Below are 17,467 nucleotides of genomic sequence, written 5' to 3'. Positions count from 1 at the left end.
TTAAAGAAACGGGAGTCGGTCTCTTCCTAATGGGAAACTGGGAGGCGTTTGAAAAAAAAAAAAACCCAAGCCGAACAACGAAAGAATTTGAAATTGTGGACCCGAGAGGGAAAAAAGACTTGTTTGGAACCATCTCAGCCCCTGAGTCCGGCACCCCTTGAGGTACAGCGGCATTAAGGGGAAGAGCGCTTTGACAGCTGTCAAAAGCTGTCAAACTGTCAAAAGACCGGGTGGATTGATTGCATTGCTGTGAACAGTAAAAATTGTTTGAAAACGTGATAGAACTATTTAAATTGGAAGTAAGAATGGATTTGGGACTGAGTTAAGAACTAAGGAAAAGAACAGCCAAAATGGAGTCGATCGTCTGAGAAAGGAATTTTCCAGTACCCATTGTTCCCTACCCCCTGTTTATCTGCGGTTACGAGAAGTATGAAAACAAAGCTTTCTCGAGCCTTCCAGGAGACTGTGCTGAACTACTTGCTGTCATGGGAAGACTTTTACAAGGAACGGCAACATCCCAACTTACCACCAGTCAAGATTGAAGTCCAAGTCCAGGACTTAGAGGATAACTTAAATTTGGAGACTGCAGATTCTGAGACTGCGTGTGAGGAGAAACAACTGGATGAAAGTACTGAAGAGGACTTGGACTATGACAAATTTGTTTGGGATGAAGCAAAATATGGTTTCCAAAAGGAAGAAAAACAAGCAGAACAAGAAGATGAGAGACAAAGGGACTTAAAGACTATAGGAATTGAAGATCCTGGAGGGGTTAAAATGTGGAGTGGTGTTTTTGAGGGATGGGAAGGACAGGGGCAGGGGGGGGGGCAAAGGTCTGGAGATGGATTTGGGAAAGAATGGGTGTGGGGTAAAAACTCTAGTTAAAAGGTATTGTTTTGGTTTCTGAAAGACGGTTTTCGAAATCTTGGCATGACAATGGAAATGCTGAACCAATTGGGGGGAAAAGACTTAGGGAGAGGAGATGGAATGTAAAAAAGAAAGGGGAAAAAAAGTTATGTTTCCTTAAGGGAGTTTAAGAACGGTTTGGGAAAAAAAATTTAAGTTACTGTAAATGTTTGTAAGTTAAGTGAGATGTTTTAGGCAGAAAGCTGCCTACCCCCCTCTCCTTACTCTGAGGCACTCAGTGGCAGGGGGTGCCCAGATGGGTGAGGAGGAAATGGAACCTTGGAAGTGCTGTGCCCTGCAGGTTCCTCTTGTGGCAGGAGGGGACCTGTGGGAGGGCAGCATGAAAAAGGAGGAGGATTGAGTTAATATTATAAGATTAAGATTTGAAACTGAGTTGGAAAATTCGCCACAAGTAATTAGAACATGTTAGGAAAACCATGAGGAAGACTATCGAGGGAGTCGCAATTAAGATGTTAAAATAATAAGAACTGGGAAGTTTTAACTTTTCCCAATTTTCCTCTTTTTTTCCTTTTTTTTCCCTTTTTTTTCTATGTGTTGTAGGTTTGTAAGTATGATTATGAAAGAGTTGGGGGATGCAAATCCCCATATCTCCTTCCTCCCTGTTCTCTCAGTGGCAGGGGAGGGATATGGAGGGAGGAGGGAGGGGGGAAGCAGAACTCAATTCATAATTGGACCCCTTTGATTCTTAAAGCACACGGGTCCCACTGGTGGCAGAAGTGGACCGGTGTGTGGAGGGAAAAAGAAGGGACAGTGTTATATTATATGTTTTGTTTGTGTCTGTCTTGTTTGAAAATCAATAAAAATCTTTTTTTAAAAAACAAACAAACTGGAGAGTCACTTAAACACATTTGCATTGAATTTTACAGTACATGTAAGGAACTAGTGACCTTTCTTTATTGACAGTATTAGATGTTTGTTCCTTCACACTCCATGCTTTCTCCAGAATTTGGACTTGAATAGAAATAAAAGGATAAAACATGAAGAAAAAAAAATTTAAAAGCTTGGTTCCCTCTGCCAGGCTTAAGCTAGCTCGAAATAGGGGTAAATTTCACGGCCTTAATTTCTCTCACTATAAATTATGCTGGCTTCCTATAGTTTGAATGGCACTGCTTGATGCTCTAAAGCTGGGCACTGGAGATTCAATGCATGACAATGGGGGAATGAGATCGCAATGTGAGTCCCACGACACATTGACTGTTCTTGATTGCGTTGATGCAACAGCACAGTGAATAACTCATTTGTAGACAAAGTGTCTATCCATGGCTATATGCAACCTCCAGATCCAGGGGACAGCATCGCGTCTCCGAGTGATAGTTTCTGTAGAGCAACAGCAGGAGCAGTGGTGGTGGGGCTTTTGGTGTTGTGTCCGGTTTGTAAACTTCCCAAGAGGATTATTATGCATGCTATCATAAACTCCTTGGAGAAAAGGCAGGATGTATCTGCTGTGCATTTTGGAAAGCTATGTACCTGGTGGGACACAGGTGGTGCTGTGGTCTAAACCACTGAGCCTTGGGCTTGCCGATCAGAAGGTCAGTGGTTCGAATGCCTGCGACGGGGTGAGCTCCCGTTCCTCGGTCCCAGCTCCTGCCAACCTAGCAGTTCAAAAGCACGTCAAAGTGCAAGTAGATAAATAGGTACCGCTCCGGCGGGAAGGTAAATGGTGTTTCCATGCACAGCTCTGGTTTCGCCAGAAGCGGCTTAGTTATGCTGGCCACATGACCCAGAAAAACTGTCTGTGGACAAATGTTGACTCCTTCGGCCAGTAAAGCAAGATGAACGCCGCAACCCCAGAGTTGTTCACAACTGGACTTAACTGTCAGGGGTCCTTTACATTTACCTTTTATGTACCTGGTAAGCAAATTTTGCATTATAGTTTTTGAGATCAAGGAGCAGGTTTTTGTCTCTGTTTAGATACAGCTGGACACCATTTTGAATCAAGATGGCGGACTGAAAAGTTCCAAACTGCATACAGTTGGACACCTCTTAAGATATAGTAACCAAATTTTCCATGATGGTTCCTGAGATCAAGGAGCAGGTTTTCTTTCTTTCTTTTTAATCATTTTTAAATTAGTTTTTAATTACAAGAACCCAAAATAAGCCTCATGAAATAAGATCACCACAGCCAATCACAAATGAACAATCATACCCTAGGCCAACTCCAACATCTCACCACCAAAGGAGCACAAACGAACAGCAGGGAACCAGCACAAGCGACGCTGACAAACCCCCCCACATATATTAAGTAAAATAGAAACATCGTCACCCGATCCCACCCCCACCCATCTTTTCCCCATCTACCTCTTTCCCCCTTTTCTTTCCAATGTCTCAACAAATGAAACTGATTTGTAAAAATGTTACGAGAGACATTGCACATACTTTTGTAAATCAAGAAAATCTTTAATAATAATAAAAATAAAACACAAAAATAAAAAATAAGCCTCATTATATCCATTTCAAATCACAATACCAAATCAAATATCAATTAATCAACTTTCCAATTATATAATTTTGGTAGTTCCCCACATGCTGGAGTTACAGATTTGATAATTTCTTTTAATTCTGCTTCCAAAGTCTAATTTAATCCAGTTACATTCCAATCAAAATAATAATCCATATTCAGCAGCTGCAATATTTAGAACCTCTATTCGTGTTAACACATTCAATAATTTATTAATCTACAAGTGAAGATCTGTATCCTTTTTACTGCATGTAGTAATTATTTGTCCATATTATTTCTTTTCATCTTGGCCAAACGTTATGCTCTCAAGGAGCAGGTTTTCATCTGTGTTGGGGGTACAGTTACTGTAAATACAGTGGTGCCTCGACTTATGAATTTAATCTGTTCCGAAGGCACCTTCATAGGTCGAAAAATTTGTAAGTCGAAAAACGCCATTGGAAACGCGATTTCCCATAGGAATGCATTGGAAATGGAAAGATTCAGAAGTCGAAGCAACCCTATCTAAAAATTCGTAAGTCGAAAAATCCCTATCTAAAACTGCCGTGGTTTCCTTTCAGATGTCGAGACATTCGTAAGTGCGCGGCCATTAGCCCCATTTGTAAGTAAAAAAATTCAGTTGTCGAGTCATTCGTAAGTCATGATACCACTGTGCCATTTTGAATCAATATGGTGAACTGAACCTTTCCAAACTGCACTGAATTTTTGTTTTCTTGGAATTCCCAAGCAATGGCAGGTATGAGGTTTGCTAAGACTGACTGATTGACTGAATACCCTTTTCCTCCTTTGCAGAGTACCCCTCCCCGCCCAATGTGACAATCAGCAAGCTGATCTACACTCGCCACCGCACAGAGGTGCAACTGGAGTGGCAGACCCAGGGCTCGGGGAACTTGACAAGCTTTGTGGTCCAGATGAGGGAAGCAAAGAAGGCTCCCAAAAACCAGCTGGCCAGCAGCTGGGAAACAGTGGTCAGCGATATTGACCCCGACACCCGCGACCAGAAGCTGGGCGGGCTGGATCCTGCAATTGTGTATGCCTTCCGCATCTTGGCTGTCAACCACCGGACGACTGGGCACCCCTCTGAAGTAAAGACACCAGGTGACGTGGGTAGCTAGGGTGACGGCATTCCTCTGCAGGCTGTGACAGAAGTCAACTTGGGACCTGTGATGACCCCCCTCTTAAGGGCCACATGGTAGAGTCATGTGAGCTGGGGGAAGAGCTGGGTATCCGGATGTGGGGGGCAAGCTTAGTCCTTTCTCCCAAGAAGCAATCAATCCTTTTCGGATATGTAAGAAATAATACGATCAGTTGGTGGTTTGTTTGTTTTAATTGGACTGATGCAATAAATAAACACATCTGTTTATTTGATTAGATGGCTGTTGGAGTTCAGCTCTTGCCTGGGAAGACCCTGATGCTACACCTGCTAGGGATATATTCAGACTTTGATTTGCACAGTCTGCTATATCCATATACAGTAGTCTTCTGAGTGACTCAGAATTTAGTTTAATATTTTATATTGACAATTTGTAGACTGCTGAGTCACCATTGATATCCAAGTGATGTAGTTGTGATTATTTCTCACACTGATATGAACAGATTAGGCAGAAGGAAGAGACTTTCCATCCATGCCTTTAAAAACCCAAATGCCATTCCATTTGGTGCAAAGTTCTAAAAGCTGGTTAAAGGACTCTGCAGAAAATATATCTTTCTCTAGACCAGGGGTGGGGAAATGGAGACCCTGCAGAGGTTGTTGGAGTAGCATGGACAATGGGAAGGCATTATAAGAACACCAGAAGATCCTGCTGAATCAAGCCCATCTAGTATAGCATTCTGGTCTCATAGTAGCACAGATGCTTGCGGAAAACCTGCAAGTAGGATTGAAGCACAAGAGCACCCTCCCTTCCTGTGGTCTTCAGCAACTGGTTTCCAGAAGCATTACTGCCTTCAACTATGGAGCCAGAGTACAGTCATTGTGGCTAGTAGCCTTTGATAGCTCTCTCCTCCGTGAATGTTCCCTCCATCCTCTTTTAGAGGCAGACAACATCTGGAAAGCCACAGGTTCCCCACCCCTGCTCTAGACTGAAGGAACTTCGCTCCTTCTTTTCAGAGCTTGGCTGTGCAAGAGTGTGAATTGGCTGGTGGTACTTGTGTCAGACACGAGCCATTTCCTCAGCCCTAACAGAGCAGATTTCAAGATGTAAATAGGGAGTGTGTGTTGGGAGATAGCATTAAAAAAACTGAGCAAATATTAAAAGTGGATATTTTTTCCGAGTGTTTAGGGGGTGGGGAGCAAATGCCCCCTTCTCAAACTGTGGGGAGCATTTCAAAGCTGGAGGTGGTACGTGTGCCAGTTGCAGGCTGCAAAATCTGAATCCACTTCACTTGGAAGATAAGTCTGTATGCCGTTTACATGAAACCCTGTGGCAGTTTATACATTCCCTGCATCTGTCTGGTGGAGGCAGTGGGTTAAATCACAAATGCAGCATGATGGAGCAAAACAGCCACAGGGGGAGGATGGCAACGGGGAAATCTCATTGTGGGGGAAGTAGATGCGTTGCATAGGCTGCCCTGTGAGTTGAGACCCCATAGCTCAGGGGCTGGAGCAGGTGCTTTGCATGCAGAATGTCCCAGGTGGTAGGGTCAGGTAGTAGCAGATGATAATAAGGAAGACCTACCTGAGGCACCCTGAAGAGTTGTTGCCAGACACAACTCCTGGGTTAGGTGTGAGCCAAAGCCAGGTTGGGTGAGAAACAGGTTAGAGGGGGAAGTGCTTCTTGAGACTCTGGAATGTGATTGCAGTGACCAGAAAGAACCTGCTTCTTGCCATTGCTTCTCCCAATGCCTTTGCTCTCTGTGTGTGTTCAATGCCTTTGCTCTCTGTGTGTGTTCAATTGTGCTGCTGTTGCTGATCTTCTTTTGCATCGGGGAGTGGCTCAGCTTCCTCTCCTTTTCCTGTCTTGCTGCACTGCATGAGGCTGGATTTAGATTTGCAAAAGCAAGTGGTGCAGGCTGCTGCATGCCACAGGGATCAGGCGGGGCAAATTATATCTGATGGGTGAGTTGGGTTTTGTTGTTTTTTTGGTGGGTTTTTTCTTCTTTTTGGATGGAGTTGTCATTCTTGTGCCCCACCATCTCTTCTTAATTGCATGGTTTGGTTAATCCTTCCTGCCATGGATTATTTTCCTCCGTCTTCTTCTTCTTCTGGGAAGTGTTCTCCACCCTTCTATCTAAGACATGCCTACCAGGCTCACTGGAAAGGAATTGCTTCACTTGCTAGCTTGGGGTTCCTCCAATATACACTAAACCCCTGCCTGACGTTTGAGTGGGTTTGACAGAGCTGGGCTTTCGCTGCAAGAGATCCCCAAGATATGAAGCAATGAGATCTCTTGACACAGGAGGAAAGGACCAGGTTATGTGATCAGAGATGGAAGATCAGGGTCAGCAACTTTTTTCAGCCAAGGGCCGGTCCACCGTCCCTCAGACCATGTGGTGGGCCGGACTATATTTTGGAAAAAAATAATAATGAACGAATTCCTATGCTCCGCAAATAACCCAGAGATGCATTTTAAATAAAAGCACACATTCTACTCATGTAAAAACATGCTGATTCCTGGACTGTCTGCGGGCTGGATTTAGAAGGAGATTGGGCCACATCCAGCCCCCGGGCCGGATGGTTGCCTACCCCTGTGGAAGATCAAGATTGTATCCACTGGGTCAGACCTCAGCCTCTCTGAATTCAGCCAAAAGTTCTGGATTAACAGGCTCTGCAATGTCGATAACATATACAGTGAGAGCACATTTAAAGCACATTACTTCCTTTAAAGAATCATGGGGACTTTAGTATACTCCTACCAGTGCTACACTTCCCAGCATCCATAACAAATTGCCGTTCCCAGGATTCTTTGGGAGAATTCACATGCTTTAAATGTATGGGGCGGATGTGACTTGTCACTGGGAACCTTTTGCAGAATTCTTGCATTGTATCTGAAGAAGTGTGCATGAACACAAAAGCTCATACCAATGACAAACTTAGTTGGTCTCCAGGGCCGGCTCTAAGGCAAGGCTGGGTGGCGCAATGCGCCAGGGCGCCGGGCCGCCAGGGGGGCACCACGCTGCTGTGCCTGCGGTAGCCGTGCAGCGCGCTGCGCCCGCCAGACAGCCGCGCTGCGAAATGGGGCGGGGGGAGCGCACCAGAGGGATCTTCGTACCACAGCACCAGGGCTCCAGATACGCTTAAGACAGCCCTGTTGGTCTCTAAGGTCCTGCTGGAAGGAATTTTTTTTAGAGAGATTGTGTGTCGCTCTTCTTCAACACTTGTTGCCTTCCAAGTGTTTGGGGCTCCTGTCACTCCCAACCACTATGGCCAATGGCCAGGAACGATCAGGACTGTAGTCAAATAACATTTGATGGGCACCAGGTTGGGAAAGCCTGATCTGAGCACTTAAAGCATCATTTTAGATGTTCAGCTGATCAAAAAGAGGCTGGCCGCAGAACCCATTTCCCCCCCCCATTATATGTATTCACTGCACGTCCCATATTGCATAATAGGGCTTGTGGTTGTGTGATGCCGTAGAGCAGGCATGTCAAACCTGCGGCCCTCCAGATGTTTTGGCCTACAACTCCCATGATCCCTAGCTAGCAGGACCAGTGGTTGGGGAAGATGGGAATTGTAGTCCAAAACATCTGGAGGGCTGCAGGTTTGACATGCCTGCCGTAGAGGGAAGATACTGTTTGCTGTACCATACAGCAGACACACACACTGCAAAATTATGCTGGTCTCACACCAGTCTGTTAAATGCCAGTGACTTCTCAGCGTTCTCATGGGGTACTGTGGTTTGATCAGGTGCTCTGAGTTCCTTAGCTAGAAGCCTTTGGATCTTCCTTACACAACAGTTTATAGGATTCCCTGTTCCCTTTGTGGGGGAGGATCCTCGCTCAACCATTTCCAGGTCCTAAAGGTGCAACTAGAGAACAGCTTCTCATGGTCCAAGCGCAGTTTTTGACATGATCAGCTGTTTATTGTAAAATCACATTGGCTCATTTGCTCATGTTTGCTATGGCAGGTGGGGGGAAAGGGACACTTGGAGGGTCCGTACTGGAGACAGTATATAGCCAGTCATCATAACTCCTACAGAATTAAAGAAACAGCACTAATCTCTAGGATTGTGGTGCCCCAGAAGCTATTTGTGGAACTTATATAGTTTATGATGCACACAGCAATGTTTACAGGGCCTGTAAAGGGGCTTCTCTTTTGGGTTCCTTGTTGACCTGGGAGCCAAGTTCCACCTGCAGTCCAGTTGTTCTGCCTTCTGCCCAATATTCTCCGCACATCTTGGCTTAACTGTGCTGGTGCCAGGTGAAAACGGCTGCCTCTCCCCTCCATATGGGCAACAGCTGTTGCAACAAGTCTGGGTGCAGGTCGGGGACTGCTTTAAGGAAGGTGCAAAACCAAAACGAAACACTCAAGAAAAACAAGCAAACTATTTTCTTGGGAAAATGGAGGAGATTGGAAACAGATGTGGCGGCCTGGAATGAGCAGGCTCCCTGGGAGGAGCATGAGGAGAGTTTGTGCAAAGCCTCACTGAGGGCTTCCTTTAGCAGAGAAAGAATTCTCCAACAGTGCAGTACTGCCAAGGACCAACTGGCACGTTAATGTGGGCAATCTGTGATTGGCTTTTATGACTCTCCCCCCCACAATAAAAGCTTAAAATCAGCTTCAGGAGAGTAAAGGGTGAATTGGATTGAGGAGAGGTGCTCCTGATGGTATCATGGTGGTTGTCAGTCACCCAGCTTTCGATACTGTTTGTGCCTGCAGAATTTCAGGGTAGGTAATACTGCTTCATTTCCAGCCCACACAGTTCCCAGGACTTCTGCTGAAATCTAATAATAATAATAATAATAATAATAATAATAATAATAATAATAATTTATTTATACCCCGCCCATCTGGCCGGGTTCCCCCAGCCTCTCTGGGCAGCTTCCAACAAAAGATTAAAATACAGAAATCATACATTAAAAGCTTCCCTAAACAGGGCTGCCTTAAGATGCCTTCTAAAGGTCTGGTAATTGTTGTTCTCTTTGACCTCCGGTGGGAGGGCATTCCACAGGGTGGGTGCCACTACCGAGAAGGCCCTCTGCCTGGTTCCCTGTATGTAACTGTTCACACCACAAATGCTCCATTCTGCCCCATCCCACCGCCTGCTTTTGCTGTGCTATAGCGCAAGTGTGCCTCCCCAGGCAGCAACAACGCAGTAATATTCGGGAAATGGAATGATGAGTGGATTTTCCTGTGTGAATCCAGAAGTGCTGCATTAGTCATATATTTAGCAGGATGCACCTGCCAAAGGAAACACCAGTTTGCAGGGGTCCTATGTCAAAGCCGAAATTTAAAAGATGCTCAGCAGAGGCAATATTTAGAACCTCATTTCCACAGACTGGAATGCCGGAAGCCCCTGTGATGTATGATGCTGAGATCCATTTGCTATAGCATGTTCTGGGGTCCTGATGATCCAGCCGTGGTATGACTCTGTGGCCTTCAACAGCAGCTTCCTCTCTCTTGCAGCCGACCCTCCTTTTAACGCTTACCCTGCAGTGATCGGTGCCGCAGTGGCAGGAATGATAGTGGCAACAGTTACATCCCTCCTGGTGTTCCAGTACATCATTCGGAACCGGGAGAACAATCCAAGTGAGTGTCTGACTGCCGGGCGATTGCCCTCCCTGCTGCTGCTAGCTCAAGGGGCTAGCTCAAAGACCTTCCAAGATTGGGGTGTTATTCAAGGTTTCTCTTCAAGGGCAAAGAATAAAGGGCCTTGAGTCATGGGAAGGGGTGGGAACTGCAGGCCCTGTGGCATCTCTATTTCACCCTTGGGATTCTCACTAGACCTCCCCCTCTTCTCCAGGATACACCTCTTGGTGTAGGGATTATCTTGGTACAGATTAGAACAGGCATCCCCAAACTGCGGCCCTCCAGATGTTTTGGCCTACAACTCCTATGATCCCTAGCTAACAGGACCAGTGGTCGGGGAAGATGGGAATTGTAGTCCAAAACATCTGAAGGGCCGAAGTCTGGAGATGCCTGGATTAGAATCATAGAGTTGGAAGGAACCCAAAACCCTGCAATGCACAGTACCCCATCCAATCTTAAACCATGCCGGACCCTGCTTAGCTTTGCAGATGTGCTCACAGTTTTATTCCTGCACCACTAGGAGGGCATATGCTCAGCCTCTCTCCCCCCCCCCATTTGTTTATGATGCACTTACATTTTATCTGTTTTGTGCCACAATTGTGTTTCGATTCTGTAAGCTGCACTGAAATTGTTGGAAGCTGTTGCTGGTCAGTGTTGACAAGACAAGAAATAGATGGCCTGACTCGGCACAAGGCAGTTTCCTAAGTTCCTCCTCTTGCTCAGCAAGTGCAGCTGAAGTCTGATGTAGACCGAAGCAGAGAGACAAAGAAGTCAAAATAGCGCAGCCATCCAGGGGCACAACAGTGGCACCTTGCCTAGATAACATGGTGATACATTGTGGTGTGTACTGAACTGAAACAGAGTGGAATAGATGATACAGAGAAAGAGGGAGAGGGAGAAGGGAGAGGGAGAGGGAGAGAGGGAGAGAGAGAGAGAGAGCACCAGTGGAAGACCCACTATGACACCTAAAGCCCCCAGGTTAGTGGCATTCTCCCCATTTGGCTCTCTTCCCATTTGGATGCAACAAAGGTATAATGCCAAAGTAGGTCAAGTGAAGCGTTTCCCATAGCCATGCAAAGCCATGAGTTGGTCCTGCTTTTGCTCCAAGCAAGTGGCTCGTTGCTGCAGGACAGATTTATTTCTTGGACAGGAGAAACACGATGGCCCTCCAGATCTTGCTGGAACCCAACTCACATCAGCCTCTACCAGCTTAGCTAATAGTCCAGGATTAGTGCTCAGGCTTGTGCCCCGGGGAGGGCACTTCACAGCTGCTAATGCACCCCCAGAGGCACACTTCACTGGCTCTTGAGACAGATGCCAGCAAATGGCACTGTAGTCAGTGCTTTTTTTTCTGGGGGGACGCATGGGGACGCATATCCCTAAACATTTTGTGAATCTTTGTACTTTTGTCCATTTTCTGTATTTATTTTCCCCGATTTGAACTATAAAATGGTGAATTTCTTGAGTCATTTTTAAAAAGAAAAAAAGCACTGACTTTAACCCAGTGACACCTGTTCTCCAACAGGTTCTCTATCCATGCTACAAACATGTCTTGCGAAGGAAAACCCATTGCTAATTTTGTGTACAATAGGCACCATATTGCCTTTGTGGGATGAGCTGCACCTCTGAAGCTCCTTTCCCCTGGGTTTTGAGGATGGGGTTTAATTTTGCCACTGTTCCTGCAGCATAGTTCTAAAAATGTGGTCTCTTTGCTTTATTATGCCACAGGGTTACACGACCTGCTCTTCAGAATGTAAGTGGCATCCAAAGACTCTCTTCTTTGCCTCTTATGTCCTCTGTCACCCATTGAGTCCTGCTCTCATTTGCTCTTGTTGACTTATGTTAGGGATAGTCAATATGGTCCAGCTTTGCAGATGTTGGACTACAACTCCCATCATTCTTAATCATTGCCTATGCTGGCTGGGGTTGATGGGTGTGGAGTACAACATATGGAGAGCAACACGTTGACTGCAAGTGGTCTGCATTCACAACTCAAGCAGCTAGTCCCCATGGAACACTTTATGCCAAAATAAATGTGCTTCCCAGAATTTTCCTTTGCTAATTTTGATGTCAGAGCTCATCAGAGTTGGGCTGTAGGCAGCTGTTGAGCAAGAATCGCAAGCCACAAATAATAAACCACGAATTACAAGACAGGAATCAGAGACAGTGAAGTCTGTTGTGGCCCCTGTCAATGTTCCAGTCTGAACAAGAAGTCATAGAATTGTAGAGCTGGAAGGGACTGTGAGGGTCGTTGCATCTCTTCCTGCGGCAAGCCAATGGCAAGCTAGGTGCTTCAGGAGTCCTTGCTGCAGGTATGGGGACCCTGAGGTTCTCCAGATGTTGTTGGACTCCAACACTCATCAGCTCCATCATGCAGCATAGCCAATGGTCAAGGCTGATGGGAATCAGAGTTCAACCAAATTTGGAGGACCTCTGGTCCTCCATCCCATCTTGCTGCCAGAATATACTGACTTGCCACCCTGGTGGTTCAGCAGATGAGAGGAATCATGAATTTAATGGCTTGCAGTGTGTCTATATGTCAGTGAACGCTCATGCACACAAACACACACTCTTTTTGTGGTTCTAAACATTTATTTTTGTCCTTTCCCGCATACTCCAAATTATCTTAATTTATTCTTTCATTCATCCTATTCTTAAATATATCGCATATATATTTTTGAAGCTGCAGGTTTTTAAAATAATCCTGCCAATGTCTTGATCTGTTTACAGTTCATTTGTAAATACTCAATAAACCATTTCTATTCCTTTCTAAAAAGTTTGTTATCTTGATTTCTTATTCTTCTGGTAAGTTTTGCCCTTTCTGCATTAGTTTATGTAACCATTCTTCTCTCGTTGTGACCTCTTCTTCCTTCCATTTTGGGGCAAATAACAATTTTGCAGCTACGGTGCCAGGCTTAGCATTTGGCAGAAAATGTCAGTTCACAGAGACCTTACGACAAGAATGTTACTTGCCCCAAGATGGAAAGAAGCAGAAGTTCCAGCGAAAGAAGAATGGATACAAAAACTTATGGAATATGCAGAAACGGTGAAACTTACTGGAAGAATAAGAAATCAAGATAACAAACTTTTTAAATAAAAGAATGGAAATGGTTTATTGAATATTTACAGATAAATTGTAAAGAGATAAGAACATTGGCAGGATTATTGTAACAACCTCCAGTTTCATAAGAGTATATATTTAAAGAAGATGAATCAATGAGCAAATTAAGTTAATTTGGATATGCAGAAGATATTATAAATAAATTTAAGGAACCGCAGAAAGAGGGGGAAGGAAGTCAAGTTTTGACATGCCAAAATGAATGCAAAATCAGTGAAATGTATAAAACTGAAAAGGAGAGAGAGAGAGAGAGAGAGAGAGAGAGGGAGAGAACTTGCGAGATTTTATATTAGACACTTGCCAGAGTAAAACACTCAAGAAAAGACCAACCTCCACCCAAGCCTAAAGAACCGAAATTGTGAGCACATGATCGTAGGAATAGTATGGATGTGAGAGAGCCCAAAGACTTGAGATGTTTCTAGCTTCTAGCTTCACTTTTCCCTTCTATGTCTATTGTGTACACACCCCTTTAGGGCTGGTGGAGAAGCCCGTGAGCACATCAGCACTCCAGAAGATGCTGAGACAGCAGCAGGGATGGAAGGAGGGGCCAGTGAGCAGCTTGGAGAGCCTTCCACAGAAGCCGAGGAAACAGCAGCAGGTAAACTGATGGCAGACCTCCACCACCACTCGATTAATAAAGTTGGCTTGCTTCCGAACTAGGCTTCTACTTTGTGGGAGCATCCCCTAAGTGGAGTCCCGCTCATGTGAAGCTCCCACCAGGGGAAAAACTGGTGTGGTTATCCCTTTTCTCAGAAAACCCATTGTGCCTCTGAAAGTCTACTCTGGAGGACTGGCAACCACAGCAGGAACTGGCGACTCACATGTGTGGACAGAGGCACTACTGATCAATGAGTGCGGATTTTACATGCCCTTTGACATAATGCAGCCAGCGAGCTCAGTTCATCCATGCAGACACTTCGTTTCTCTGGAAAGGAAACGGTTGGGTATTTACAAGTACATAAATGTCACTGCCATTCCCAGTTTTGAAGAGGCAAGCTCCCTTTTAAACTGAACAGAAGCTTGCCTCTTTGGGAGCGGCAGCAGCATACAACTTTCCTAATTAGGCACATGAATCGGTTCTCTCTTTTTGTAATTGAAGCCGGAATTTTGTATGACGAGAGTTTGGTTTCCATTGAAAAATATAGAAAGTCTCAGCTCCCTCCTGCCCTGCTTTTGTTCAGCCACATTCCACGATTCTGACCGTTGTGCTGAGTCACTTCATTCCCCAAAGCACACAAAAAGAGCACACTTCTACAAAACAAACTCCTTGCACCCAACTTGCCATTGATAGGCATTGTTTCTGTCTGCTTGCAAGCACAAAACCTGCATTTTATTGGGACAAAGTGCCGGACCTAGGAGTTCCTGTTAATTCTAGGGCTGGGTCAACAATCCCTCCCTTGTTTCCCCCAAACACTCTGCAAAAATAGAGGCTGGTTTTCTGCCCCATGTTCTTTTGAAAGGGGGAGGGAAGGGGTTTCTCTGAAGTGTTCAGAAGTGGGTGCATCTCACCTGACTGGGTCTTGCTAGGAGGTGTGCCCTGTGGGGAGAGTCTCGTGCTGCTTCCCATGAGCCACACTTCCTGGCATGCCTTGGGAGGGATGCAACGTGCAATGATGTGGCATCGCTGGTGAGAAATTACAGAGACAGGACAAGAGCCTCACACCACTGCAAATGATGCGGGGCTAAATGGGAAAGCCTTGGCAACCTCGAAAGGTTTAATTGAGGTAAGGGGCAGGCCTCTCTTCAGAAAATCTCTCCCTGTCTTATGTTTTGTAACAAAATAAAAAAATTCCTTCCAGTAGCACCTTAGAGACCAACTAAGTTTGTCATTACTTTTTGTAAGGTTTTCCTTTTGCCCCCATCCACCCATCCAATGAATGGTCCAAGGAAGGAAGGAACTTAGTAACAGATTCTAGCAAGAAATTACAGAGACCTGTATATACAAATGTTTATAGTGCCAAAATGTAAAGGTAAAGGTAAAGGTACCCCTGACCATTAGGTCCAGTCGTGACCGACTCTGGGGTTGTGCGCTCATCTCGCATTATTGGCCGAGGGAGCCGGCGTATAGCTTCCAGGTCATGTGGCCAGCATGACAAAGCCGCTTCTGGCAAACCAGAGCAGCACATGGAAACGCCGTTTACCTTCCCGCTATAGCGGTTCCTATTTATCTACTTGCACTTTGACGTGCTTTCGAACTGCTAGGTTGGCAGGAGCTGGGACCAAGCAACGGGAGCTCACCCCGTCGCAGGGATTCGAACCGCCGACCTTCTGATCAGCAAGCCCTAGGCTCAGTGGTTTAGCCCACAGCACCACCTGGGTCCCCTTTTCTCAATCCGGAGTTGTCAACATGCTGCTTTCAATCTAGGTGTATTCTAGATCAGGCATCCACAAACTCAGCCCTCCAGCTGCTGGTGGACTACAATTCCCATCATCCCTGACCACTGGTCTTGTTAGCTAGCCGCCCACAGGGCAGGGCAAGCCGAGACAGAGCATGCTGTGTGGAACCTCCACAGAGACCACAAGCCCCATGTTGCCGTTTTGGGCACCACGGAGCCTGCAGGTGCCCAAGCCACTACATCACTCCCCAGGAGAGACGTGTGGCTCAGGCATGCTGCTGGCCAGGCCCCTCAGTCACCCCCCTCAGTGATGACACCTGGGGTGCCCCTCACCTACCGCACCCCCCCTTCCTACACCACCGCTCACAAATACCTTATACACTTTGTGCGTGTTTCTTCCTTTTACAGACGTTAGCCCCAGGGAGGGTATGGAAGTCCCAGAGGATTCGGCAGTGGCCCAGGAAGAAGCCCCAGCTCCAGCGCCTGTTCCAGATCCCACCGTTGAGGACCCTCCAGTTAATGTGACAATCACAGTGACTGCCACCCCGTGACCACCAGGATATCTGACTCCCTGGTAGTCAAAATAGCTTGGGGAGAGCTATTCAGGTCAACAAGGGGAGGACCGTGATATGGGGAAGGATTGCAATGCTTGGGAGAAACTGGAGGGAGATATCAGACCGCTCCTTGAATCAGGCAAGATCTGTCTCGTCGCAAACCCTGAAGCTTCTTCCTATGTGAAGGCAGAAGGCCACATCTAAGCACTACCCACAGAATCAAAAGGCTCCTTGCAGCAAATAAGGGATAGCCTGTGAAAAATCTGGAGGATGCCTTCCTTAGAGAAAGAGGTGTGCTTCTTTCCTTCCTCTTTGTAGAAGCTGGCTGGGCAGTTTCTGGTCTAGGAATGATGACAGGGAAGCCTCAGAGGTGCCACTTTTAGTACGCATGTGGTTACTGAAGATTCAGAGACGTCATCTGGGAGACCCGGGACAAAATCCTGTTATCCAACAGTTGCTGGTTTCTTTGTACATTAGTGGGCGTGCAGAAAACCATTGCTAATGATTGGTCGTCGCTGTTAAACAGTCTGATGCACTGACAGTGTGGAATCTTTTTTTTCCTTAGTGGGAGAAGAAGGAATCTGAAAGTGCCTGGGATATTATGTAGGTGTGCCATCCCTGGGCTCCTTTAGAAAACGATAGAGTGCTAACCCCCCCCCCCCCCAGCGTCTCAGAGGTTACTCACTTAGATGAGAGTCTAGTTACTCCAGCTTCACCTTTAAGGCTAAATCCACCCTTAAGATGTACTAGGAAAAGAGCTGCCACCATCTGCTGAGAAGCAAAAGCTCTTGTTATCAGGATCAAGTTGCTTTGGATTAATGGAAAGCTGCATTGTACCATGTACCAGACAGTTGGTTCATCTAGCTCAATATATTTTCACCAAGGGGCAGAGAGCCAATGCAGCGTCCCCTCGATAACAACGTTCTTTACTCCTGGCTATTGGCTATGCTGTCTGAGGCTGATGGGAGCATGTAGTACATGGCATTTGGAGAGCATCACATTTGCTACCCCTCGGTCTGCACTGACTGGCAGCACCACCTCAGAGTTCCAGGGCTGTCCCAATCCTATTTGGAGATGCTGGGAACAGAACCCGGGACCTTCTGCATGTGCTCTGCCACTAAAAACTGGTTTCTCTGACTGTTAGGTTCAAACCAAAAGGTGCAGGTATTTAACATTACACAAATTACAACCACAGAAATGGAAAGCAAGACCTTGTTTCTAACTCAATATTTGTCCTAGGTGGGGTCCCCCCCCCCTAGTTTACTTGGCGGCCAGCCTGCTTTAAACCTCAGACCTATTTCTATAATTGCTGGCTAGATCGAAACCACCAAGCTGTTTTCTACAGCTCCCATCCAAGTGGAACTTGTTTAAGTCCTCAGCTGACATTAAGCAAAC

At 46.0% G+C, this 17,467-nt stretch overlaps 1 protein-coding gene across 1 annotated transcript in view; it reads left to right on the top strand.

Moving 5' to 3' along the window:
* Positions 1–16,678, top strand: part of VSIG10L2 (V-set and immunoglobulin domain containing 10 like 2) — a 73,370-nt gene extending 56,692 nt beyond the window's left edge. Inside the window, exons 9-13 of the mRNA XM_035140258.2 lie at positions 4,172–4,477; positions 9,942–10,064; positions 11,793–11,817; positions 13,656–13,780; positions 15,927–16,678. Coding sequence (XP_034996149.2) covers positions 4,172–4,477; positions 9,942–10,064; positions 11,793–11,817; positions 13,656–13,780; positions 15,927–16,069 — 722 coding nt within the window. The 3' untranslated portion in view covers positions 16,070–16,678. The remainder of the gene's footprint in view (positions 1–4,171; positions 4,478–9,941; positions 10,065–11,792; positions 11,818–13,655; positions 13,781–15,926) is intronic.
* The last annotated feature ends 789 nt before the right edge of the window (positions 16,679–17,467 follow it).

The sequence above is a fragment of the Zootoca vivipara genome, chromosome 15 (assembly GCF_963506605.1).
Source record: "Zootoca vivipara chromosome 15, rZooViv1.1, whole genome shotgun sequence".
Classification (NCBI taxonomy): Eukaryota; Metazoa; Chordata; class Lepidosauria; order Squamata; family Lacertidae; genus Zootoca; species Zootoca vivipara.
This window is presented reverse-complemented; position numbering and strand designations above follow the sequence as displayed.